Source organism: Triticum urartu, chromosome 7A, assembly GCF_056163025.1.
Source record: "Triticum urartu cultivar PI428250 chromosome 7A, HENAU_Tu73, whole genome shotgun sequence".
NCBI classification, from domain to species: Eukaryota; Viridiplantae; Streptophyta; class Magnoliopsida; order Poales; family Poaceae; genus Triticum; species Triticum urartu.
In genome coordinates, this window is record NC_141879.1 from 166,779,902 (window position 1) to 166,805,140 (window position 25,239).

At 45.0% G+C, this 25,239-nt stretch overlaps 1 protein-coding gene across 5 annotated transcripts; it reads right to left on the reverse strand.

Annotated features, from left to right (window-relative positions):
• Positions 1 to 348: 348 nt before the first annotated feature.
• On the reverse strand, positions 349 to 11,534 carry LOC125520067 (putative serine/threonine-protein kinase SIS8). 5 transcript variants are annotated; one of them, XR_007288406.2, is made up of 14 exons: positions 10,751 to 11,526; positions 9,563 to 10,000; positions 9,112 to 9,215; positions 7,644 to 8,989; positions 7,289 to 7,329; positions 6,006 to 6,074; positions 5,393 to 5,493; positions 4,399 to 4,477; positions 4,201 to 4,299; positions 4,052 to 4,120; positions 2,955 to 3,004; positions 2,694 to 2,870; positions 598 to 1,094; positions 349 to 517 (listed from the first exon to the last, which is right to left on the reverse strand). XR_007288406.2 is itself a non-coding variant. In XM_048684862.2 (13 exons), the coding sequence occupies exons 1-13, from the start codon at positions 11,255 to 11,257 to the stop codon at positions 980 to 982; spliced, it is 3,195 nt and encodes a 1,064-aa protein (XP_048540819.1). In that variant the 5' UTR covers positions 11,258 to 11,526; the 3' UTR covers positions 349 to 979. The 5 variants fall into 5 exon arrangements, 3 of the variants coding, with proteins under 3 accessions (XP_048540819.1, XP_048540821.1, XP_048540820.1); XM_048684862.2 differs by having other exon boundaries at positions 349 to 1,094; XM_048684864.2 differs by having other exon boundaries at positions 349 to 1,094; positions 9,563 to 10,019; positions 10,751 to 10,995.
• Positions 11,535 to 25,239: the final 13,705 nt, after the last annotated feature.

Sequence of the window (25,239 nt, forward strand, 5' to 3'; positions counted from 1 at the left end):
AACTAATATAAGTATAGTTTTATCTAAAAAGAGCAATTTGCTATATTCAATAAAACATTTTCTTTCGACTAATATAAGTATAGTTTTATCTAAAAATCATGATAATGGCAATACCACTACTCCAGGAGCAACTCAACTACCTGAGCACCAGTATTATAAATAAGGTAAATCTGGGCACATATAGAAAACAAGGAAATGTGGCAACATATTCTACTCTTCCTTGCCACCTAATTTCAGGGGTAAATGCATAGAGTTCATGTTGCAGCAAAGGATCAATTAGCAGCACCCTATTCTATGGAATATTTATTTTTGTACACTTGTTACAGCAAAAAAATAAAGAGAGAGAGAGAAGAATCAACACTGCTGCTGTAAAGAATAGTGATTTTAGCACAAACAGCAGAGATTTTCTTTGGAAATCTAACTGCCAATTCAGACAAATTTGCCATGGTGTGATATACACAAGGCCCTGGCCACGGTGCCTCTTGATGCTCAAGGTGAACGTATCAATAGCATCTTTCTGTTGAATAAACATGAATCATCCAACTTTGGCTGGAAAACTAAAGACATATAACTAAACAAAGGAGGATCCCATTCTACCTGGCATGCTGACTCTGAAATCTCAACTTTGTTATGACATTGCCCAACATCACTATTTTGGACTAACTGTCCTGGAATTTTTCTTCCTTTTTCCTTCCTTTTGATTTGCTTGATGGATGTGTTTATTTTTTGGACTGTCTTCCACCCAATAGATGGACTGAAGCAGTAATGCTCGGCAGATTTCTGCCAGCCTCACTGGAAAATTTACAGCTGTCTTTGGAGGGTAAAACGACCAAAATCTCACCTTTTCCATCATCGGCAAGCATTTCTTGGAGCTATACAAAGAATGGTATAGTTACAGACGGACAGCTGGTGGACGGCAGGAAAAACCAATGCACCCTTTTTGTTTATGTTATCAGCTGATGTTGATCTCTGATTTTTCTTAGTCATCTGTTTCCTGTACTCGCTGTCTTCGTGGTTGGTTGGCAGACAATTTTTTCAATGCTCGTTTTAAGGCAGCCATGATCTCTGAAAATGATGGACGCGTCTTTGGGTCTCTACAATCAGACAAAATACAAACAGAATTCAGACCCTAAGCATATATGTAAGTACAGTTGGAGATGTAAGACTGATAAGGCAGAGAAGAAAAGAATCATGTAACTATCGCTTTCTTTTTCAACTTAGATGAAAGAATGGTTATGGTAACCTGTTGTTTTAGTATTGGTCGTCAGATAGTAACATGTGTATGTTTTTTACACTACTAGTGTCAAAAACGCTCTTATATTGTGGGACGGAGGTAGTCCTAATTTACCATTTCAGGTATGGTGTATGTTAGTATTTGTGATAAAAAAATATATGTAGTTTCTTCAGTATAATGCGAAGTCATTACTTTATTCCCTCTCACAATGAGTCGATAGGTTCTTTCTTGAACACATTTATAGGCATATAAAATAGAATGAATGTGAAATTAAGAGTACCTCATTTGCTTATAGTACCATTTTATACAAGTGGAAATATTATAGGAACTTCTAACAATTTATCATGCAAGAAGAGAACATACGAATTTGATATCTGAACAAGCTTACAAGATTCGACTTCTAAACCAGAAACTAGCAACTACAACAAACCCGAAAATACAAATATCCCAATAAAAGTGTCATCTAGAACTTCACTTGTAAGGAAAAACAGAAACATGATGTTCTTTGGCAAGTAGGCATAGCACCACTAGCTTTCTCTAGCATGCAAAAGAAGGTGATATTTCTCTAGGGGTGCTAATGTCCTTTCAAACAATTAAAGGTTAAGCCAAATTGTTCATATTCCACTTTTCTTCCGACTTCTAATAGTTTGGTGTGTGAAACTTTCGATCTGAATCGTGAATGCATCTCCCATCGCATTACCTCTTAATTGTAGACTTAAGACACACTTCATTACCTCTTAATTGCAGGCATATGGCTCGCAATTTAACCTATGCTTAGTGCCAAGTCTTCTTCTTTGAGCGGTTGGGAAAGAAATAATTATATGGTGGAAAAATTATATAAATATGGATTTTCACAACTGTTTGTATAGTCCCTCCATCCGCAAATAGATAGCGTAGAAACTGAGTCAAAAAGTCAATGCTTTCTAAGTTTTACTGGCGTATAAACTGAGTCAAAAAGCAATGTTTTCTAAGTTTAACCAAGCATATATACAAAAATATGAAGATAAACAATATCAAATCAATATCAATATATCCACTATTAGATATATTTTCATAATGAATTTATCCACTACGGAGGGAGTAGTTGTTAATAGCTTATTAACTATGGAGGGAATATATTTTCATAATGATCTTATATTTCTTTATGGAGGGTGTACTAAAATTGAGACACTTATTTTGGGACGGAGGGAGTAGTTGTTAATAGCTTCTTCTATATATTTGGTCAAACTTAGAAGTAGTTAACTTTTTAACTGAATTTATAGGTGATCTATTTAGGGACGGAGGGAGTACTTCCCATGCAACATGCCCACAGTTGCTAGTGTAACTACGATGTGAGTAACAAAATGCACAACGCCTTGAAACAACCAGCATCTTGCAGCAAAGTACTCCAGGAAAATAATAGAAACAGTGATATTCTATCAGATAATGATGTATATGAAGCAAGTTCAAGCATACTAACGTCTGCCAGCATCTCTCTATTATCTCTGCTATGGCAGGATCCACCTCGGCTGGAATATCAAGGCGTCGTTCCTGAAAGCCAACAGCTCCAACCACTTGCATGGGATTCATACCTTCCCATGGCTGTAACAAGGTACAAAGTTCCCATAATATAACCCCATAGCTGAAAACATCACATCTGCAATGTAAACGGTAAATAAATCATTTGTCAAATAAAATAGGGGAAAAGCACACATATGAGGGAGCAACATGAAGAACTTACTTCTCATCCGACGGTTCATTTCGAAGCACTTCTGGTGCCATCCATTCCGCCTGCAATTGATGCACATGGTCAGTAACCTGTAAAAGTATTTGACCTAGACCCAGCTACCAGATCAGCAAACTTCCATGTTTAAGTCATTCAAAAAACTTCCATGTTTAAGAATATCCTAGATACAAGAATAGAGAACTTGTACGTTCAAAATATGTAGCGCTAACTTGCTCATAGTACAGTAAACACACAGTCGAGGAACAAGATAAACCAGTTGTGTCTAAATACTTGCATGAAAATGGCCATATGAAGGCTGTGTTCTTATTGATGTACTGGTATTTCATCATTTGACCATCATTCCAATCCACTCAGTCTCATACCCACAGGAATGCATCACTCAGTGGTAGACAAACAAGTAACTATGAATAATAAATGATGAATCGGTATGCAAAGTCGACTACACAGGGGCCAATCTGTACTCTAGGTTTGTTATCCAGGGACCATGGCCCTTTGTGTAATACATAGAAAGCCCTTACATAATTTTATCTTTTGTGAGCACTTTCCAGGTGTTAAAGACCTTTTGCCACACAAATATATGCAAGTTTAAAGAAGATTCATGCCACAATAAATCAAAGCAACTGCCTACAGCTCAACAACCTTCTCCCAACCCCTGAAGCTACTTACACAAACCTTCTCCCAACCCCTGAACCTACTTACAGCAATCTCTAAAATTGAGTCGGCTAGCGTTTCAACTTTTCCTACACAATGGAGTTACAGATAGACCCATATACATGTTTATGGCTATGCTTGGCAATGATGTAGATTATGACAATCCCATTTTCTCAACTAGCTTGTGCATGTTTTATCATTTCGCTAACCAACTTTCTTCTGTTTCTGCAGCTAACCCACAGCAGGTTAGAATATAAGTCCAGCACAACAAAGCTCAGCAAGCACAAACTCCGCCTACATTACAGTGAAATAAAGAAGTTCATACAAAAGCAGAACCAACACATAAGCTGTCTATTCTCTATGTTTTTCCAACAAAAAAGGTTTCCTATTCTTAGTTTAGTAGAAAATGTAAAATTAAACACAATCACAAGCAAGCTTACTGTTCCAGCTGTGGATCTTGAGGAAAGGAAGGTATTGTGCTTTATACGTGATAAACCAAAATCACAAACCTAAATAATAACAAGACAATGAAAATGGTTATACATCAAGAAATGGCAGAAAGAATCCAAAAAATATCACTGTTTACTACCTTCACAACCCAATTCTTGTCAACAAGTAGATTCGGTGACTTCAAATCTCGATGAACTACAACTGGGGTACAATTGTGCAAATAATTCATTCCACGGGCCTGTGGCAAACAAGAACCAGGTAGGCAAGTTAGATACAGTCAAATTTAGTCCAACATTCTGCACATGAATGAGCTAGTACAACAAAAACGCAGGCATACCACATCAAGTGCCATCCTTATACGTTTTCTTTCATCCAACTGGTTGTTGGGGCGACGGATCAACCGAAACAAACTACCTCTGCATTGTGCCATTGTCAATATCACAGTTAGCAATTATTAGTCAATGAGTCCAGCAGTCTACTGAGAGAAATATTAAGAACATCACAATCTCAAAAGCTTATATATACTACTCCCTCCAGTTCGTGATAGAAGTCCTTTTGGATGACAATCGAATCAGCGCTCAAAATACTGATATAGTCGGATTCAAATACATATATAGTCGGACTCTTACTAGGCCGTGGACTCAAACATGTGGACTCCATTAGACCAAAGTACTAGCTCCCCAACAATTATCTGCATGATAGCTAGTGTTTGATTTCCATGTGTGTAAAAGAAAGTGAGAGTTATTGTATATATGCAGGTTCTCTACATATTGTTCTCAGCTGAGGGTGACTGCATCTCTCAACGTATGGTTCTCAGCCGGCAATTAGGTAGAGTCTCAAATTTGTCGTTAGAAGATTATTTGAAAGTTTGCTACCTCGATTGTATATTCCCAGTAGTTATTTTATTCATTCAAAGATGATACAGTCCAGAAGATCAGGTGACCATAAACTTTTCACGAGGTTGATTCGTATCAAGAAATTACACGTAGGTCCTATGGGGACAACAACTTCATCTGAAATTTCTTTGAACAGCGCACAACTGTTAACCTTTGAGCCAAATACAACCTCTTTCAGTTCCTTTTAAAATGAGGTGACAGTCTGTGAACTAATCACTAATCCATTTTAGCAAAACAAAAGAAAAGGTGTCAGTCTGTGAACTAATCCCTAATCCATTTTAGCAAAACAAAGAAAAGGTGACAGTCTGTGAACTAATAATCACTAATTCTGGGAAACTTTGGCGTGTAAATGGGCCCCGGTATTGTTCAATTTTGAAGCAGTTGCACTAAAAAACAAAAGAAAATGCATCAAGCCATCAAGGGAGTAAAACGTACCTTGGAAGAAATTCAGTCAAGATAGAAAGATTGGGTATACGAGTGACAGCACCCATAAATAGAACAACATTTGGATGCCGCAGTCTCTTCATTATTCGCACCTATACAACAAATAGCAAGGGGAGTCAGAACTCAGAAGGTCATGAAATGAGAGTCCTAGAGGGAACAGCCATGTTATCCATGGTGTTATGTCTTGGGAATAAAAGGATGTAGGTGTGATTATTTACTCATAATGTTGAAGACAGGAAATAAATGAGCGCAGATGAGTGTCGTACTTTCAAACAAGATCAATGGAGGGAGCTTTTGGGAGCTCAACAGACAATTCTTAAGTAATTAACAGTATTGTGAATTCAATTATTGCCCAAAATACTCTTGCCACACGCTATGCAGACATACAGATCAGATATTATCAACTCAGTCATATGTATTTCTCTACAATACAAAGGTAACATCAGCCAAACCGAAAGATATATTAATGCTTAAATCCCTGTTACTGTCTCCGGGGCACAATGATTGGTTCATTCCCATTAAAAAAAGTAAGCACATCAGTACTACAGCTACAAGAGAATGCATTTTTTATCTTCAGGCATTTGAGTTGCAGAAAGCCATATACCTCAGCTTTTAATTCTTCCAGTATATCACTTGAAATATCTTGTTGCAAGAATTTCTTGACTGCAACTTCCTACAGAAGGAAAAAATTAATATGATGCAAAAAAGAACACTACAAAATGGTAGTGGAAGACATTAGTATGACTCAAAGAAAACAGAGTGACTGAGGAGTGATAGCTAGATCAAATTTTAATTGGTCCATGATTATTATCTGAGGCAAAAGGTAGGAATCTCTATCTTATCATTATATTGAAAACAACTGTTACAGACAATAAGTTACAAAGCGGAGAGGATTAAAAGCAGAAGTGAAACAAAAGAGCAACAGACGGAAAACTGGCCACCACCCAAGCGAAGGAAACAAAGGAAAGCACGAAAAGTCATGAATTTGTCAGTACTAGTTGAGGTCAAGCAGGACAGTCCAAGCTATCATGGACAGGCTTCACTTGTCACTGAAGTCCAGAGCTGAAAGTCATCGTACATCAACCAAGCGATATTGGCCAGAGTAATGATTTGTTGCCGAAGATCAGCATATTCCACGCCTTCCGCAGGTGCAGGGCACAGGCAGCAAACAGAAAGAAATGATGATTCACATAGCACTGCTGCCAGCGCATGCATCATGCTCCCACAGTAACACCAACGGTGGCCAAGCGCGAAGCCAAGCGGTTCAAAGACAGTTGCTGTCCGACTCTTTGGGCACTATCATAGTGAAGCATAATGTGGTAGGTAGGTCCATCATCCAACTGCAGGACAACAATCACATCTAGCATGAGGACCCAAGTCTTTGTAACCATTACCACGGTGTTGAGGCAACCATTGAAAGCAAGCCAGAGGAACACCCTGTGTCTCAGCGGAATGGCATGTACAGAAATACAATGCTAGTTTCCAGCACAGGCTGGAAGCAATGAATGAACTGTGGAAGATAAAGTGGTTGGCACTGTTTCATGCACGAGGCATCCATGATTACATTACGAGCAAACATCATTTGATGCCTGAGGATGCAATCAGGTATCTAGGTGCAATTTGTAACAGAGTTCATAGTGTTGAAGTGAAGATGATTCGTCGTTGCTAAGTTATACACGGTCTGAAGTTAGAATTCTTGCTAATCCTTAGCAATATGTTGTGACTATGATATAAACACCGCATTTTTCTTGATTGGAGTTAAACTCATTAGACCAAAAGTGTAAGCTCATTATTCCAACCTGGTGATAATTTCGAAATTCGTTACATTGTCCCAAGCAAGTTGAATTGATTTCCAAATACATTCAGCCATTTAAATGAAAAACTTACTGTTCCATGCCATTCCCCTCTGTACACTTCTCCAAAAGATCCTGAACCACAGAAGAGGAGAAAGATGTTAGTTCAAAGAACAGCATATTACAAAACCACATCTTCTACGGAGATCTTTATGTTGTCTCGTGGGAAAGCCATGTGAGACACAAAAGGAAAGAAAGTGGGAAAATAATGAAATAGAACAATTTTTTCAAGGGCAATACAACACTATTACAGGGTATGTTTCACGTTATGTCATAGGATAACAATGTCTGGTGAATGGTAGCTCGGTAATACTACAAAGACTCACATAATTAAAATATCAGCAGAGCTATCAAATATAATAATTTACAGAAAATCAAGATAATTTTACCTAGCCCAACACGTTCTCCTAGAACAATTTCTTCCCATTGGATCTCAAACTCTGCAACATCGTCCATAGTTACATCAGATCTTACACTCTCTGTCCCGATTGACTTGTCAGAGATCCGTTCAGCTTCCCGAGGGACTTCAACCAAAGCATTTCCTTGCTCGAGAGCATTTTCTTGTCCATGATCAACTTCCAGCTGATCTTTATCCCAGCAGTCAGGTCGAACTCTATGGACTGGTCCATTTGCCTCTGAAGAACTAGGCAAGCTAATCAATTGACAACCCGGATCCATGTATTCATATTGCTTAACAGCAGCGGATGTAGCAACAACAGCAGCAGCAGTGGCAGCAGCAGCAACAGGGACATCTAGTTTAATATCACTGTTAGATTTAGCTGCAGCAACAACCATTGAAGATGCAACCACTGCAGCAGTTGCAACTGCAGCAGCTGTAACAGGCATTTGCTTTATGAGTTGAAATGGGTATTCCCGGGCAAGTGCAGATGATTCATACAGAGGTAAAGATGGATTACTGTTATCATGGAAATTTGAGGGGTGATAAATACCCATTCCTTGGACAGGTTTAGGCCGGTAAGGAACAACCTTTGTTTGGTGTTCATATCCAGGATGAGGTGGCAACGAAGGACCATGATCACTTTCATCATGTGATGTGGATTCAAGCTCATTCATCCGCTTTATCATTTCACCTTTCGTTTGAAACAGAGATGTGTCATACACAATTAGGTCTTTTGGTTGTTCCCTAGATTCTTCTGAAAACAAATCAGGTGGTGGCACAACTCCATTTTCTAGTAATACAGCATGGATCTTCTCAGCTAACTGGGGGTTATCTTTTGCAGCACTAATCATATACTCTGAGACATCTTTCACCTTCGTCCTCCTTACAGCTGGAGCGCTACCAACCTCAGAAGACGAAGGTGAACTTGACGATGACTTATTTGCTGCAATCGGCTTTTCTTTGTTCTTCACAGCCAAGGTATGGTCTGCATTTCTAGATTCCTTGATAATAGGCAAACTTTCACTTGCATGTGAGCCAGCTGATAGTTCCCCCAATGAACTTGATTGCAAAGATCCTTGGTTACGAGTCTGGCTAGTTGTTACACAATACGGATCCACAACATTGGTAGGTGTGGATCCTTTTGACTCGTTTTCAAAAGAACCACACACAGAACTTGAAGGTTCACTAATACAAGATCGCAACTGAGTGTCGCCGTCATCTTTGTCACCTTGGTGGTTATCTGCAAAGGAACTTTCTTCAAATTCTCTACCCAAGTCTGCACCGTCTGAAGCAATAAGAGTACCAGGATCTGACATGAGATCGACAATGTATTCCCTGCAAAAATGTGAAAGTAGTACATGTAATACCATGACAATGTATTAATGTAATGCAACTCTCCATTTTTCTCACTGCAAAAGTGGCGTAACATAAAAATCTGTCAAGGAATCAATAAGTACCTTCCATCATTCAATTTCACAATGTTCAAGGCTCCATCATCTGATCCAGTGTACTGCCTTCCTTTGACTAGTCGACAAGGAACATCAAGGTTGTCGGCCAACACCTAGGTTCATGTTTGCACAGAAGTGGGTATTAACATACTGTCATCGACAACTAATTGGCTAGAGGACAAGTCTTGTGTGTATGCATTGCACCTATCAGAAATTCAGCTCAAGGACTAGGAAGCGTACAACAAGAATATAGTCAGGTTATGTGCTACTGCTGGGATAAGGAGAGGAAGAATATGCTCACGCGAATTTATCTACTGAACTTAAATTTGAGAAAAGAGAATAGATCAGGTATTGCATTTGAGAAATAGATGGACCTTGACACTTTCATGTATTCTATATCCCGGCAGATAAACTTTGTAATCAGAAAAAGGAGTTGGCCACAATGAAATAAGTTACTGACCTTAAAAAGCAGCGCACGGTGACGAGCCAGGCCAATTGTGATGCGGCCAAGAGGCATGACGGAGCTTCTAATACTAGCTCTCAGAGAACTACTCATATTCTGGTACTTCAAGAGCACGTTTTCTGGATCAACAACTGGCCCACCCATGTGGTTTGCCACTAAAATAGCTAGCCTCTGAATTAAAACACGGCCAACAGAATGTGAAGTTTGAGAGCGGAAGTCAACGGCCATGTTGAGTGCCTTCTGCCCAAGGTCTACAAGTTCAGAGTCTTGTGCTCTGTTGACCAACACAGCTTCTGTTTTAGCTCCAAGAGAAAAAGGTTGCTGATGCAGCTCCATCAGAGAGGGTATGGTTCGCAGTGCGGGCTTGCCCCCAGTGGCCCAAATGTCATAGAAACCATCCAATATTTTGTCGTCATAGCTAAGGGCACTGAAACTCTGTGAAGCACGAACAAATCTACCATATAAGGCAAGCAAGAAAATTGTAAGAATCGCAAAAATGTAGGGCAATATTCACTTAACAGTCTCTACTCTGTACTCTCTAATTACGCAAAGGATCCGTGGTGGATATTCCAGGACTATTGGTTGAGTGTTCACTAAACAAATTACTGTTAGCCCATATCTTCGAAGGTAGCAGGTTGGCTCGTTATTTCATTTGGATTTGATAATGCAATCGACTTAGAACTTCTTATATTAGTGGACTGAGCGTAGCCATCAGAATAGCATCAACATGTTTTCCCCCCTTTTTTTACAGTTGGATGAGAACTCTATGGCTCACGGTTTAGGCTGGGAATTAAGAAATCCTCAGTCGATTGGGCCCTGGTCGCCCTCGAACCCAGGTGCTATTGCTCACAAGTCACAAGCATCATTGTGGAGCAACCAGTGAAGCGAAGGAGCATATATCATATATATCTAGCTAAGTTGCCTAACTACAGTAGCAACAAAAAATTTGGTGCATCCCTTCGGTGACGATTGAATTGAACAGTCATCGGAAAAACAACACCATGATCGGCACGTATTTTCAGCAAACAAATGAAATGTGTGATACAATCTGGTTTCAACTAACCTACTGGGTGTATTTGAGCAATCCAGCGGACAAGTTGCATCATTAGAGCATGAGTAAGATCCCACCGCAGTTACAATGCGAATGTGTAGGATCGGCGGACGGAGGAGGAAGGGATTAGTTACCCAGTAGCGGAAGGCGACGACCTCCGCGGCGGAGCTCTGGAGCGGGCAGGAGCCGAGGCTGATCTGCTTGGCCACCTCGATCTGCATCGCCTCGGGGTCCTCCCGCGCGCTCATCTCCAGCGCTAGCTGCATGTGGTACTCCTCCAGCTCGTCCTCCCGTTTCTCCTGCTTCTCAATCTCCCTCTTCCTGTCCTCCTTCCGCTCGTCCCTCCTCGCCGTGTCCTCCTCCTCCGCCTGCCTCTCCCCAATCGACGACGCCAGCGCCAGCTCCTCCGCCTCCGTCTCCACCGCCGCCGCAGCCGCAGCCGCCAGCAAGGGCGGCTGCGGCGGGTGCGGGCGCCCGGCCACGGAGCTGAGCCAGCTCGAGATTCCAGAGGACGCGTGGTGGCCCCCGGCCCCGCCGCCGCCGCCGCCGCCCTTTTTGGAGGACGGGAGGGGAGGCGCGGGCGACGAGGCGCCGTCGCCGGCGGAGTCGCCGATGTGGAGCTTCCGGAGGAAGTTCTTCATCGCGCACGCCCGCCGCCGACGCCGCCGCCGCCGGCGCTATCTGCTGCGGTGGTGGTGCTGCTGCGGCGGTGGCGGATCCGACATCGCTCCGGATGCAGGCAGGCAGGCAGGCTGAGGAGACGAAGCGGCTATAGGCTATAGCCTCCCTGTAGCCAAGAGGAGGCGGTATTGACCTGCTGCTGCTGCTTACGAGCGGCCCAAAGCCGCATTAACTTAACCCCCGCTTACTATTTGCTCCGCTGCCACCGGCCGGCGGCTGCCCGCTCGCTTGCGGCCGCGCCACACTCTCTCTGTGTACCCGACGGGGTGCTCTTAGCTTGATTCCATTTTAAATAGTATGAAAAATCACTGGTAAATCGGCGCTTGAGCGCGATTGGTGCGCACTGTGCGCAATCAATAAAGAAAGTTTTGTTTGGGGTAACAGGGAAAGTTCTCGCTCGCTGCGGGCGAGCGGGGCACGGCTGGTTGGGACGGGGCTATGTACATCTCGTGCCGTTGACGGGTGGGTCCGGGCGAGGTGAGCGCCCGCGCGGCAGGGAGAGGGACGCGCGGTCCGCGGACGTGACGTCGCCGTGACTGCTCGCGGATGCGGCCGAGGAAAGCGACGGGAAAAACTTGCGGGAGGGGCCATGCAGGAAGGGGAGCCGGGAAAGCGAAGGCAGCCAGCCCCGGCGCGCGTGGACCCGGTCCACCGTGGGCGAGGCGGGGCTCCCTCTGCCTCATGGGGCCCGGCGCACTGGTGACGGCAGGCGGGACAGTGGGCCGTACCATATCCTGGCGTCCCACTTGCCGCCGGACGTGCCGCGGCGCTGCGAGCAGGGAGGGAGGCAACTTGGCCGGCTGCGCCTCGAAAGCCCCGCGCCAGGCCGTGCGGGGCCTTGGATCCCGAGTGCGCCCGCCCGGGCCCGCCTGGCATTGGGCGGACCGAGGACCCGCGCGAGCCACGCGGTTAGACAGTGGGTGGGGTCGGGTGGCTGAATGGCTCAACTTGGACGCGCGTGGGGGTGCCTGCTGGCCTGCAACTGGGTAGGGGGGTGATGGGCGTGGTGGATCGGCTGGCCCCGCGGAGCAGCCACTAGGCGGTGGGCCCCTACTGCTTCCTTGTGGAATTCGGGGCTGTGGCCTCTGGTTGGGTGGCGTGTGTTTCCTAGTGGCGGAATCTTCTAGGTTCGCGTTGCGATTTGGGTTTCCCGGGGACGGGAACGGGTCTGCGCACGTGGCCCTTGTTGCCAAGTTGGCATTGAAGATTCTGGCTAGGTTCGAGAGTGATTTCGGGCGAGTGCTGGACTCTGAGTCCGACGGCCGATCCTCGGTTAACTGTGAGAGCATCTACACCTACAACGCGAGCTTCCAAACCTGCCTCATACATCCGGGCAAGCTGTCCGGTCATTGATCGATCATGATTTTTTAATTTAGACGAACGTCTCAAACGGGTCTCAAACGTTTGGACTGACCAACAACTCCATATCCAGTCCAATAGACAGCGGATATGGGACACCCGGACACCGCTACGTTGGACCCGATTCATGCTGGCCCACCCACCTCGCTTATATTCATTCTCATTCTTTCGTCGGAGCAAACTCTACCCTTTCACTCCACTCCCCTCCGCCACATGAGCTCACCTCTGACGGTTTGCAGCCTTCTCTGCCATGGCAGGCAGTGAATTGGACTCCGACCAGTCCGGATCCGTCGACTGAGGTGTCGTCTCGTGTGGGTTGGAGGAGGCAATGGCAGTCCGCATTGCACTCCGCCGCTCCCTAGTGGACAGCGCCCGGCCGACGGACGGATCCGTCCGCTGCGACGCTATAGCGTCGCCTCATCGGGCGCTCGGGTCCTCTGGTGCTGGATCATCACGGTCCCGGCCGGAACACCTCTCCTTCCCAATCACTGGTCGGGCAGATGAGTCCCGCCGGGATCGGGCGGCCCGCCGTGGGAAGGAGAGGATAAGGGCCGCCGAGGCCCGTATCGTGGCGGAAATGGCGGCGACGGAGGCGGCTGATGCGGCGGCGCGGGCGACCGCAGTGGAGGAAGCCATCCGCGCCTGCATTGTGAAGAAACTGTATTTTGGTAGTCGATGGTATGTTTGGTGTAGTGTAATGGAGTAGCCGGACGATATGTGTGTGTCAACATAGTGGCATGAGTTTGTATGAATTTGAGATATGATAATTGAGGTGTCCGAATGTGGATTGTATTTTGTAAAGAGTGTCCGATCAGTGCCCTTGGATGCGCGTTTGAGGGGCCAAATTTGTCAAATTCTGCTAAAGATGCCCTGAGAGGCAGCATTCTTTTCTTTTCTTTCTTTCTCCGGGAAGAGGCAGCATTCTTCTACGAAAAAGCTAGTATATGGCAAACATCAGATTTTTTGGCTCCTCTCAGCAGCATTGGCTGCTGTTGGATGCGCCCACAGATTTTGATGCGTGGTTGCTTGCACATCAGTTTTTGAAAGTCCTTCGCTACAACGCAAAAACTGCGCGAACGCATTCTAAACACAATCCACCCACCACACTGGGTCGTGCCTTAAGCTCCACTCGTGAGATCTGGGATGGTTTCACCTTTTCTTTACTTTTTTTTAGGGGCACCTTTTCTTGACTAGATGGCAAAATATAATTTATTTAGTTTTCAGGTACATGGCAACTTTTTTGGCAGTTTTTTTTTAACTTGACATATGGCAGATTTAAACATTTTTGCCATCTACATTTTAATTCATAACATTTTTGTCTTTCAAACATGGCAGGTCTATTTATAATGCTCCAATGGCAAAGCTTTGGGAATTTTTACCATTTTTTATGGCAACTCTATTATTAAGAGCATGAAATTTTTATTTTTAATAACATGGCAATTCTATTTTAAGAGCATGAAAATTTTATTTATCATGGCAAATTCATGTGTATAATTTTTATGTTTTTTTAAATGAAAATATAAATCATGGCAAACTATGTGTTTTTTGCACTAAATTGCCATGAAGTTTATTTTTTAATATCATGGCAAATATGAACTTGTTGAAGTACAACTTTTGTACAACTTGATTTTATAGAGGAGGATGGGAATTTAAATGGCCATTTCTTAATTTATGTTTTCTTTGCCGTTTTTGTACAAGGAAATGTTTGTTTTCCTGTTGATGGCAATTTTTCGAAGAAAAAAATCAGCTCAGTGGCCAGCTAGGGGGGAGCTGGACCCCTACTGGAACGAACGCTCGAGGGGAGCGTTTCATTTAGGGTGACACTGGATGAAACTGTTCGGTGGCTCCGAGAGTTGTTCTGACCTGAGCACTTTACACACTTTGGTGTCCCCGACTTAAACTATTCAGAAATTCAAAATGAATTTCAGTAGGCAACACAAGGTTGGCAAGTGCCATTCGATGAGACCAAAGGATCAACTTGGTGAGACAGAAAATTTAGGGTTTAGGACAACGATGTATCAATGTGACTCGGTGACTCTGATGGGATTGATTTAGCGAGTCTGAGTTGAATGTTTGGTTTGTGATATAGTGGGACTTTGGGAAATTGTTTGAGGCTTTTGGATTTCAATCTTCATATCGGCCTCATCCTTTTTTGATAGTATTGGCATACCTATGGAATCAATGTAATATTTGATCACTTAAACATAAAATGAAGTCTTGAGGCTTGATCCAGCATTTGTCCTTAGCATATTGAGGGGTCCATTTTCACTTCCCTTGTTGTACGTACCTTGAACTTTCCTGAGATATACTCAAGAACAATAATAGTCCAAGGATATGTACGTTGACATGAATTGCCAAAACCACCAAGGGATTGTGTGTGTTTTCATGAATGAACCATTGGCTAGGGGAACCTCCCCAACTAGCGATCGCCAGATATTAGGGTCCTTATTTTATTGGGCGTACAGAGAGGTTGAAGCTTGATGTTTTACTAATTCATTATAGGAAGATTAACTCCGATCATTAAACTTCTCTTCCTAAAATAATGGGTGTACATATGTACACCGATGTCCTTCTCTAACCCCGCCCTGCCTAGGGTGCAGCTCCTTCGATGTCGATATGTTCAAATAAAATATTTTTCCTATGTAGAACATGCATGAAATTTGGAATACTAACATGCAACAATGCAAACAAACATGTGCAATAGGCACATAACATATGTGTTGGGGATATAACTATTGAGTATAAACCGCCCAGGAGGGGCCGGGTTATGCTCGTGAGGATTACCAATGTTGAAGCCCATGAAGACATAGAAGGATGGCGACTTACGAGGGAGACTTAGTAAGAAGGCCTAAAGCCCAAAGGGCGGATTAGGGCCCATAAATGTAAACCGCCATACGAGTATAACTTGTGTTGTAAGATAGGAAAGAGTAGATACCGAGCCGGACTTGTCTATGAGCCGGCCAGGAATCTATGAACCGTCGGGTGTCAACCTGTGTATATAAAGGGACGACCCGACGGCGGTTCGAGGACAAGAAACAACAAATCGAGAGCCGGGTCAAGCGTATTCACCCCCTGCTCATCGAAACCCTAGCAATACACCTACAACTAGATCAGGCTTTTACCTTCGCTGTAAGGGGGCCGAACCAGTATAAACTCCTCGTGTCCTTTGTCCTGATTAACCCCTTTAAGCTAACCTAGTCGCGATGGCTCCACGACTAAGTCCTCACACTAGGACATCTGCCATGACAATTCCATGACAGTTGGCGCCCACCGTGGGGCTATCGCATGATGGTTTCAAGTTCTTAGAGGGCAATTTCAAAGGGATCAAGGGATACGTCGTGGGCCGGATGACCAAGAGTCGTCGCGGCAAGCTCTACATCGACGACGTAGGCTGGGGCTCCGAGGCCGGCTCAATTGAGTACGGGTACCGGGTCCCCTTCGGCAGAATTCACGTCTTCATCGGCAAGCGAACCGGGCCCTAAGCCAGACATCTGCACCGACATCATCGAGATGGCTCAGCGTGCGAGACCCGCCCGGGTTCAGCCCGCCATGAAACGTGCCTTCGTGGGATTTATCCGTGGAGCGGAATATGAGGATAAACCTGCATCTGGTGGGGAGACCGTCGTTTACTCTGATGGCGAGTCATCCATCGGTGAGACCGAGTCATTGTATCAGCTACAAGACGGCCGACTTGGGGGCTGTTCCGATGGCGATAGTATTCCGGACCCCTGTGAGCCGCCGAACCGGGTTGCAATCTTCATGGCCGGAACACAGCCTGTGCAGCACTCATCAACGGCGGCAGAGCTGGTTTCCGGGTCAACAGCGGTAGCGGCTGCCGGGGCAGGAGGCCCTGAGCGCTCGCCGGCTCAGGTCTTAACCGACTTACTGGATAAGCTGACAGCGCTGTTAACAGCGGTGGTTAACCCGGCAGATCAGGATCAGCATAATGCGGCGATCACGGAGGTGTGTGATGAGATAGCACAGGCCAAGGAGGGGCTAAACGCAGAAAACACCAGGATGGCCGAGGAGCGGGATGCTTTGGATGCTCAGGCACAACGAATTCAATCACAGTCTTACCGGCTCATGCTAGATCAGAACGCTTCAAACGAAGTCATGAGGAGGAGGCATCAGACTCGTCTGCCGTCGGTTTATGAGGCAAGAAATCTCTTTCACACTCCAGGAGCAGGAACCAGTGACCCGGTAGTAGTAAACCGGGTCGAAGCGCCTGGGACGGGTATGCTGGTTCAGCCACGCACAACAAACCCGCCTCGTCAGAACAATAACCCGCCGCAGCACGTGCCGACGCCACTGGGTCATTATTCTAACCCTTTGGATAACATGATCGTTGTGGCATCACGATTGGCGGCTCTCCCGGTTGATGGTGAGTCGCCGACGGCATTTGAGACACGGAGGGCTAGAGAGCTTCTTCAGACAGCGCTGACTCAGCAGTAGGCTTATTCTTACAGTCGTGACAGGATTCATTCCACCCCTCACCCGAGTCGGAGTTACAGCAGACATATTGATGAGCCGGCGGTGTCAAGCAGTGGACAGAACCATAACCCGCCCCGCGGACATAACCCGGCGAGCGATGGCGCTGATGCTCAAAATGTGGTGGATCAAGGAAGAGCCCATCAAGAGGCCGAGTTAGCGGTACAGTATGCGGCCCGTCAACCTACTCCGGTTCGTCCAACCACTTTTGTGGATCCAGGTGTAACCTTTAGAAATTTGGGCATGCCATGCTTAGTATCGGATCCGCGTAATGAGCGCCTGCCCAAGGATTTCAAAGGTCCTCGCAAGGTGCCTAACTATACAGCTGATTTAAGTCCTGGGGCATGGATTGAGAGTTATGAGATGGCCATGGAATTGCTAGATGTCAGCGAGGCTGCATGTGCTAAATACTTCCCCCTATTGTTGGAGGGAACAGCCCGCACTTGGTTGAAGGGGCTTCCTACCAACTCCATCGGGTCATGGGCCGAGTTAAAGGCTCGGTTCATCCAGAACTTCAAGGACACATGTAAGCAGCCTATGTCAATTGTGGAATTAGCCTCATGTGTCCAAGAATAAGGTGAGTCAACAACCCATTGGGTGCGCCGGGTCTCAACAATCCTGCACTCGTCGGATCGCATCAATGCTGACTCATCGGTGTTGATGTTGGAGAACAATTGTCGTTTCACGCCCCTAAAGCAGGAACTGGGGCGGCTCAAACGCCACTGCAATGACATGGGGACATTCATGGCGGCTCTGCTTAAGTATGCCGACTCTGATAGTACCAAGGACCCCAAGTTTGATGACAAAAATACGGGGAAGGGAAAGAAGAGCAGCAACACCAAGGGGCAGCAGCATAATCCGGCGAACCAGGGAGGCAACGGTAAGCGCAAGGCTGATAATAGCTTTGACTTTGTGGCTAACACTAATGCACAGAATAATGGTCAGCGTCGTAAGGGTAATCCGCCCCCACAGACCGGAGGATCCGGTATCAATCTTGAACATATGTTAAAACAGCCCTGCCCAAGACATGGTACGCGAGAAAAACCATCTGGGCACCTCTGGAAGGATTGATATATTATGAAGGAGTACAAGTGTTCCAATCTTTTTTAAGACAGTCATGGGCCAGTTGGCGGTTCAGGATCCGGCTCTCATGGTCTGGGTTATGGCGGTGGAGGTTCTAACTCTGGATTCCAAGAAAATCAAGGTAATCATGGCAACCAGGGTGGTTACGGCCAGCAGAATAATCAGGGGAGTCAACAGCAGCAACAGTCTGGTTATCAGAGCAACTCGAAGCAGTTGAATAGTGGGCAGTACAATGTCTTTACCACAAGTTTATGCAAACGGTACCAGAAGCTTCATAAGAGGGCGGTGAACGCTGTTGAACCGGCAGTTCCCCGTTACTTGCGCTGGTCTGAGCAGCCCATTGTGTGGAGTGGGAAGATCATCCGCCCCAGGTTGATAATCCGGGTCACCTGGCTTTGGTGGTTGCACCTCAGGTCAGAGGGTATAAGTTTACCAAGGTACTCATGGACGGAGGAAGTAGCATCAATATCATGTATTACGAAACCTTTCGTCGCATGGGGTTGACGGATAAAAATCTTAAACCGCCGAACACTATTTTTCATGGCGTGGTGCCTGGTAAATCGGCATACCTGGTTGGAAAGATATCTCTGGAAGTTGTTTTTGGAGATGATCATGACTCTAGGACAGAAACATTGACCTTTGAAGTAGTCAAGATTCATAGTCCATATCACGCTCTGTTTGGGCGGCCGGTTTATGCCAAGTTCATGGCGTAGCCTTGTTATGTTTATCTGCAGCTCAAGATGCCGGGTCACAAGGGGACTATTACAGTGCATGGGAGCCGAAATATAGATTTGGAATGTGAAGAAGGTGATGCGGCTTATGCTGAGTCGGTTTGTGTGACAGAGGAGTTAAAATTTTATAAGGACAATGTTGATCCGGTGTATATGACCTCTTTAAAAAAGCCAACTACAGAGCATGATCCGGTCTTGAAGTTTAAATTGGCAGATGATATCAAGATGGTTGATTTTGTTCCTAGCGATTCATCTAAGAAGTTCAGCATTAGTGCTAACCTAGATCTGAAATAGGAAAGCGCGCTCACCGAGTTCATCCGTGAGAACTGGGACATCTTTGCATGGAAACCTTCAGACATGCCAGGTGTACCGAGGGAACTCGCTGAGCACACTCTTAATATTGATCCCAAGTTTAAACTGGTCAAGCAGTTTCTTCATCGCTTCAACGAAGAGAGGCGTAAGGCCATTGGTGAAGAGGTAGCCCGGCTCTTGGCGGTTGCGTTTATCATCGAGGTGTTTCATCCTGCGTGGTTGGCTAACTCGGTATTGGTACTTCAACAAGGCTTGTCCGGCTGATCCTTTTGCTCTCCCTCGTATTGATCAGATTATTGATGTTGCGGCGAGTTGTGAGCATTTGAGTTTTTTGGATGCTTATTCTGGTTATCATCAGATCAAGATGGCAGTTAAGGACCAGGAGAAAACAACTTTCATAACTCCCTTTGGAGCCTTCTGCTATGTGTCTATGCCTTTTGGGCTCAAGAGTGCCCAGGCAACTTATCAGAGGTGTGTGCCGAATTGCCTTCATGATCAAATTGGGCGCAATGTTCATGCTTATGTGGATGATATTGTGGTAAAATCCAGAGAAAAGGAGACATTGATAGACGATTTAAAGGAAACCTTTGATAATCTCTGGGTTTATAAAATGATTCTTAACCCGGCCAAGTGTGTTTTTGGTGTACCGGCAGGCAAGCTTTTGGGTTTTCTGGTGTCTAACAGGGGCATTGAAGCTAATCCGGAGAAGATCAAGGCCATCACTTCTCTGGATAAACCGGCGTGTGTCAATGATGTGCAATGTCTGGCGGGTCGTATTGCGGCGTTAAGCCGGTTCATAAGCCGGTTGGGGAGAAGGCTATCCCTTTGTATCAGATGATGAAAAAAGACATATAATTTTGTCTGGAGTGATGCGGCTAATGCAATGTTTGAGGACTTGAAGAAACAGCTGGCTGAGCCGCCCGTGCTTGCTGCCCCTGTTGAAAAAGAGCCTTTGTTGTTATATGTGGCTGCTAATAGCCGGGTTGTCAGTGTAGCCATTGTGGTAGAAAGGAAGGAAGCAGGCAAGGAATATCCGGTTCAAAGGCCGGTTTACTACATCAGTGAGATGCTTATTGAGTCCAAGCAGAGATATCCGCACTGGCAGAAACTTGTGTATGGGGTGTTCATGGCCAGTAGGAAGCTTAAGCAATATTTCCTAGGTCATCCCATCATGGTGGTTAGCTCTGCTCCTTTGGGAGATATCATCCAAAACAGGGAAGCAACTAGCTGGGTTGCTAAGTGGGCCATTGAGCTTGGACCTCACGGGTTAAAATATGTGCCTCGTACGGCCATCAAGTCTCAGGCACTGGTGGATTTCATCAATGACTGGACAGAGCTGCAGATGCCTAAGGAAAAGCCAGATAATACGTATTGGACTATTCACTTTGATGGGTCCAGGCAATTGGAGGGCTCAGGGGCTGGAGTTGTGCTCGCTTCCCCTCGAGGTGATAAATTTTGTTACGTTCTCCGTTTGATGTTTACTTGCACTAACAATGCAACTGAGTATGAGGCCTTGTTCCACGGTCTTTGGATGGCTAAGGAGATGAACTTAAGCCGGGTTAGGTGCTTCGGCGACTCAGATTTGGTGGCTCAGCAAGTCTCTGGTACTTGGGATTCCAAGGATCCACTCATGGCGGCTTATCAATGAGAGGTGGATGTTATTGCTGGTCACTTCAAGGGTTATCAAGTTGAGCACATTGATCGAAGGAAAAATGAAGCGGTGGATGATTTAAACCGGCTGGGTTCTCGACATAAACCGGTGCCGCCTAATGTCTTTCTTGACGTTCTGCATAACCCGTCGGTCAAGTTACCAACATAGGAGGATTTGGCTATTCCTGACCCGGAGGCTCAGTTGGTGGCGGCTATTCACATAATTCCAGATTGGACAGTCCCTTATTTGGCTTATATGACCCGGGGCGAGTTACTTGAGGATGAAACCTTAGCCAGGCAGATAACCCGGCGGTCTAAGTCAATGAAAATTGTTAATGGAGAGCTACAACATCGCAGTGTCACAGGGGCATTTCAATGTTGTGTTTCTCCAGAGGAGGGCTGTGAGATCCTGTGTGAGATTCATGAAGGATACCGTGGTCATCATGCCGGTTCAAAATCTCTCGTGGCTAAAGCTTTCCATCATGGGTTTTACTGGCTAATAGCTCATGCTGATGCGGAGGACCTCATCAGCAGGTGTGATGGATGTCAGAAATTTTCAAGACGAGCTCATGTTCCGGCTCAAGAATTGAGGATGGTTCCAATTACTTGGCCATTTGCAGTTTGGGGGCTTGATATGGTTGGACCTTTCAAAAGGTCCAAGTATAAGAAGACCCACCTTTTGGTGGCGGGTGATAAGTTCACTAAGTGGGTAGAGGCAGATCCAGTCAGTAAGTGCGATGCAGCAACGGCGGTTCAATTCATGAAGAAGATGATCTTCCATTTCAGCTTTCCACACAGTATCATAACAGACAATGGCACTAATCTTTCTAAGGGTGATATGGAAGAGTTTTGTCAATGTGAGCATATCCGGCTTGACGTATCGTCAGTAGCTCACCCCCAATCTAATGGTCAAGTTGAGAGAGCCAATCAAGAGATCTTGAAAGGCATCAAGCCCCGGCTCATGGTTCCCTTGCAAAGGATGCCAGGTTGTTGGGTGGAGGAGTTGCTTCCGTGTTATGGAGCATCAATACCACCCCTAATAGATCTATAGGACACACACCTTTCTTCATGGTTTACGGAGCAGAGGCGGTTCTCCCTAGTGACATCCGTCATGACTCACCTCGTGTGGCAGCTTATGTTGAAACTAACAATGAAAAAGCACGTCAGGAAGCACTTGACCTGTTGGATGAGGAGCATGATATTGCGGCGGCTCATTCGGCGATTTACCAGCAAGATCTGCGCCGTTATCACAGCCACCGGGTTAAAACCAGAACTTTCCAAGAAGGCGATTTGATGCTCCGGCTTATTCAGGATCAGACTGATATGCACAAGTTATCCCCACCTTGGGAAGGACCCTTTGTGGTTAGCAAGAATCTGAACAACAGGTCATATTACCTTATCGATGTTCGAGACCACAAGGACTCACGCACGTCGGAGGAAGAGACCCGCCGGCCATGGAATATTGCTCATCTTCAGCCTTACTACACTTCAGCCACTGGCTCTTCTGATGTACATATTTTTGACAATGTATATATTATGATTAATATAATAAACTGGCATCCCTATTAAAGCAGGGCCTCTGTCATTGTTTCTCTTTAAATAATGAGTTTTTGGTCACATGGGGGCTTCTGCTTTATACAACAAAGTTATGATTACCCAGGTTAAAGGGACCAAAGAGAGTCTGTTGCAACAGCACAACTCAAACATAGGTGCCCCTTGAGCACAGCTCAAAATATTGCTTGGGGGATTTTTTTGTTCTAAAGAACAAATAGTTTGTATAACCCTTGTAATAGGCTTAAAAGCCAGGCTTGGAAGCCAGGTGTATTCACCTAAAACCCCGGGTTATCCTGCCTTTTTAAGTAAGCCACTCTGCCCAGGTAATCCTGGAATGACCCGCCGAACGTTTGACAAGTCAATCTTATGCAGACCCTGAACTTGTCAAAGTTAAAACCACGATTGGTTAATGTGAGGTCCATCTTATAAGGTTTGTAAAACGGTTTAACTCAGTGGCCTGGCAGCCCATGAAAAGCCTCATGTTTGGGCCTGGCAGCCCATGAAAAGCCTCGCTTCTCGTTTGTTTTTTAAACAGATTCTTTCTTTTTGCGGTTTATTTGATAAGGCTTATAAAGTTTTATGATTATAATTCACCGGTGTTTATTAACCCGACCTGGCTTTTGACTATAAGTCACCAGTATGAGATATTCTCCGGTGTTTATTAACCCGGCCTGGCTTTTGACTATAAGTCGCCAGTTTGAGATATGATAATATCCGGTGTTTATTAACCCGGTCCGGTTTCCTTTATGAACCGGTGATACGTCTCCAACATATCTATAATTTTTTATTGTTCCATGCTATCATATATTCTATTTTGGATGTTTAATGGGCTTATTTATACACTTTTATATTATTTTTGGGACTAACCTATTAACCGGAGGCCCAGCCCAAATTGTTGTTTTTTGCCTATTTCAGTGTTTGGCAGAAAAGGAATATCAAACGGAGTCCAAACGGAATGAAACCTTCGGGAGCATGATTTTTTGGAACAAACGTGATCTAGAGGACTTGGAGTGGATGTCAAGCAATCAACGAGGTGGCCACGAGGCAGGGGGCGCGCCTACCCTCTGCCCCCCCTCGTGGGCCCCTGTGGCTTAACCGACCTACTTCTTCCTCCTATATATGTTCACATACCCTGAAAACATCTAGGAGCACCACGAAACCCTATTTCCACCGCCGCAACCTTCTGTACCCAAGAGATCCCATCTTGGGGCCTTTTCCGGAGCTCCGCCGGAGGGGGCATTGATCATGGAGGGCCTCTACATCAACTCCATGGCCCCTCCGATGATGTGTGAGTAGTTTACCTCAGACCTTCGGGTCCATAGTTATTATCTAGATGGCTTCTTCTCTCTCTTTGGATCTCAATACAAAGTTCTCCTCGATTCTCTTGGAGATCTATTCGATGTAACTCTTTTTGCAGTGTGTTTGCCGAGATCCGATGAATTGTGGGTTTATGATCAAGATTATCTATGAACAATATTTAAATCTTCTCTGTATTCTTTTATGTATGATTGGTTATCTTTGCAAGTCTCTTCGAATTATCAGTTTGGTTTGGCCTACTAGATTGATCTTTTTTGCAATGGGAGAAGTGCTCAGCTTTGGGTTCAATCCTGCGGTGCTCGATCCCAGTGACAGAAAGGGAAACGACACGTATTGTATTGTTGCCATCGAGGATAAAAAGATGGGGTTTATATCATATTGCATGAGTTTATCCCTCTACATCATGTCATATTACTTAAAGAGTTAATCCGTTCTTATGAACTTAATAATCTAGACGCATGCTGGATAGCGGTCGACGTGTGGAGTAATAGTAGTAGATGCAGGCAGGAGTCGGTCTACTTGTCACGGACGTGATGCCTATATACATGATCATACCTAGATATTCTCATAACTATGCTCAATTCTATCAATTGCTCGACAGTAATTTGTTCACCCACCATAATACTTATGCTATCTTGAGAGAAGCCACTAGTGAAACCTATGGCCCCCGAGTCTATTCCCCATCATACAAGTTTCCAATCTATTTTATTTTGCAATCTTTACTTTCAATCTATATCATAAAAATACCAAAAATATTTATCTTATTATTATTATCTCTATCAGATCTCACTCTTGCAAGTGGCCGTGAAGGGATTGACAACCCCTTTATCGCGTTGGTTGCGAGGTTCTTATTTGTTTGTGTAGGTACGAGGTGACTCGCGCGTGGTCTCCTACTGGATTGATACCTTAGTTCTCAAAAACTGAGGGAAATACTTACGCTGCTTTGCTGCATCACCCTTTCCTCTTCAAGGGAAAACCAACGCATGCTCAAGAGGTAGCAAGAAGGATTTCTGGCACCGTTGTCGGGGAGATCTACGCCAAGTCAAGACATACCAAGTACCCATCACAACTCTTATCCCTCACATTACATTATTTGCCATTTGCCTCTCGTTTTCCTCTCCCCCACTTCACCCTTGCGGTTTTATTCGCCCTCTTTTCCGTTTGCCTTCTTTCCGTATGTATCTTTGTTTGTGTTTCCATGTGCCTTCTATTTTCTTGGTAAAAATCTATTGACATGGATCCACTTAAAGTGTTCTACTTGGATCATCTTCGATCCTTATGAGCTCGTGCTGAAACCCCAACTAGCCTAGTTGATGGGAAATCTTTAGATGAGCATGCTCATTTCTTGCATCACCATTTGTCTAAAAAAGGGATGCTCTTATGGGATCAAATAAACAGATTGCTATGTTATGCTTGGAATCTTTGTGAAATTTTTGATCTGACTTGTT

Coding starts and splice junctions, on each gene's coding strand:
- LOC125520067 (XM_048684862.2), bottom strand. CDS start 11,257: ATGAAGAACTTCCTCCGGAAGCTCCACATCGGCGACTCCGCCGGCGAC. Junction 10,001..10,750: donor TCGTCGCCTTCCGCTACTGG/GTAACTAATCCC, acceptor CGTGCTTCACAG/AGTTTCAGTGCCCTTAGCTA. Junction 7,330..7,643: donor AGGAGAACGTGTTGGGCTAG/GTAAAATTATCT, acceptor TCTGTGGTTCAG/GATCTTTTGGAGAAGTGTAC.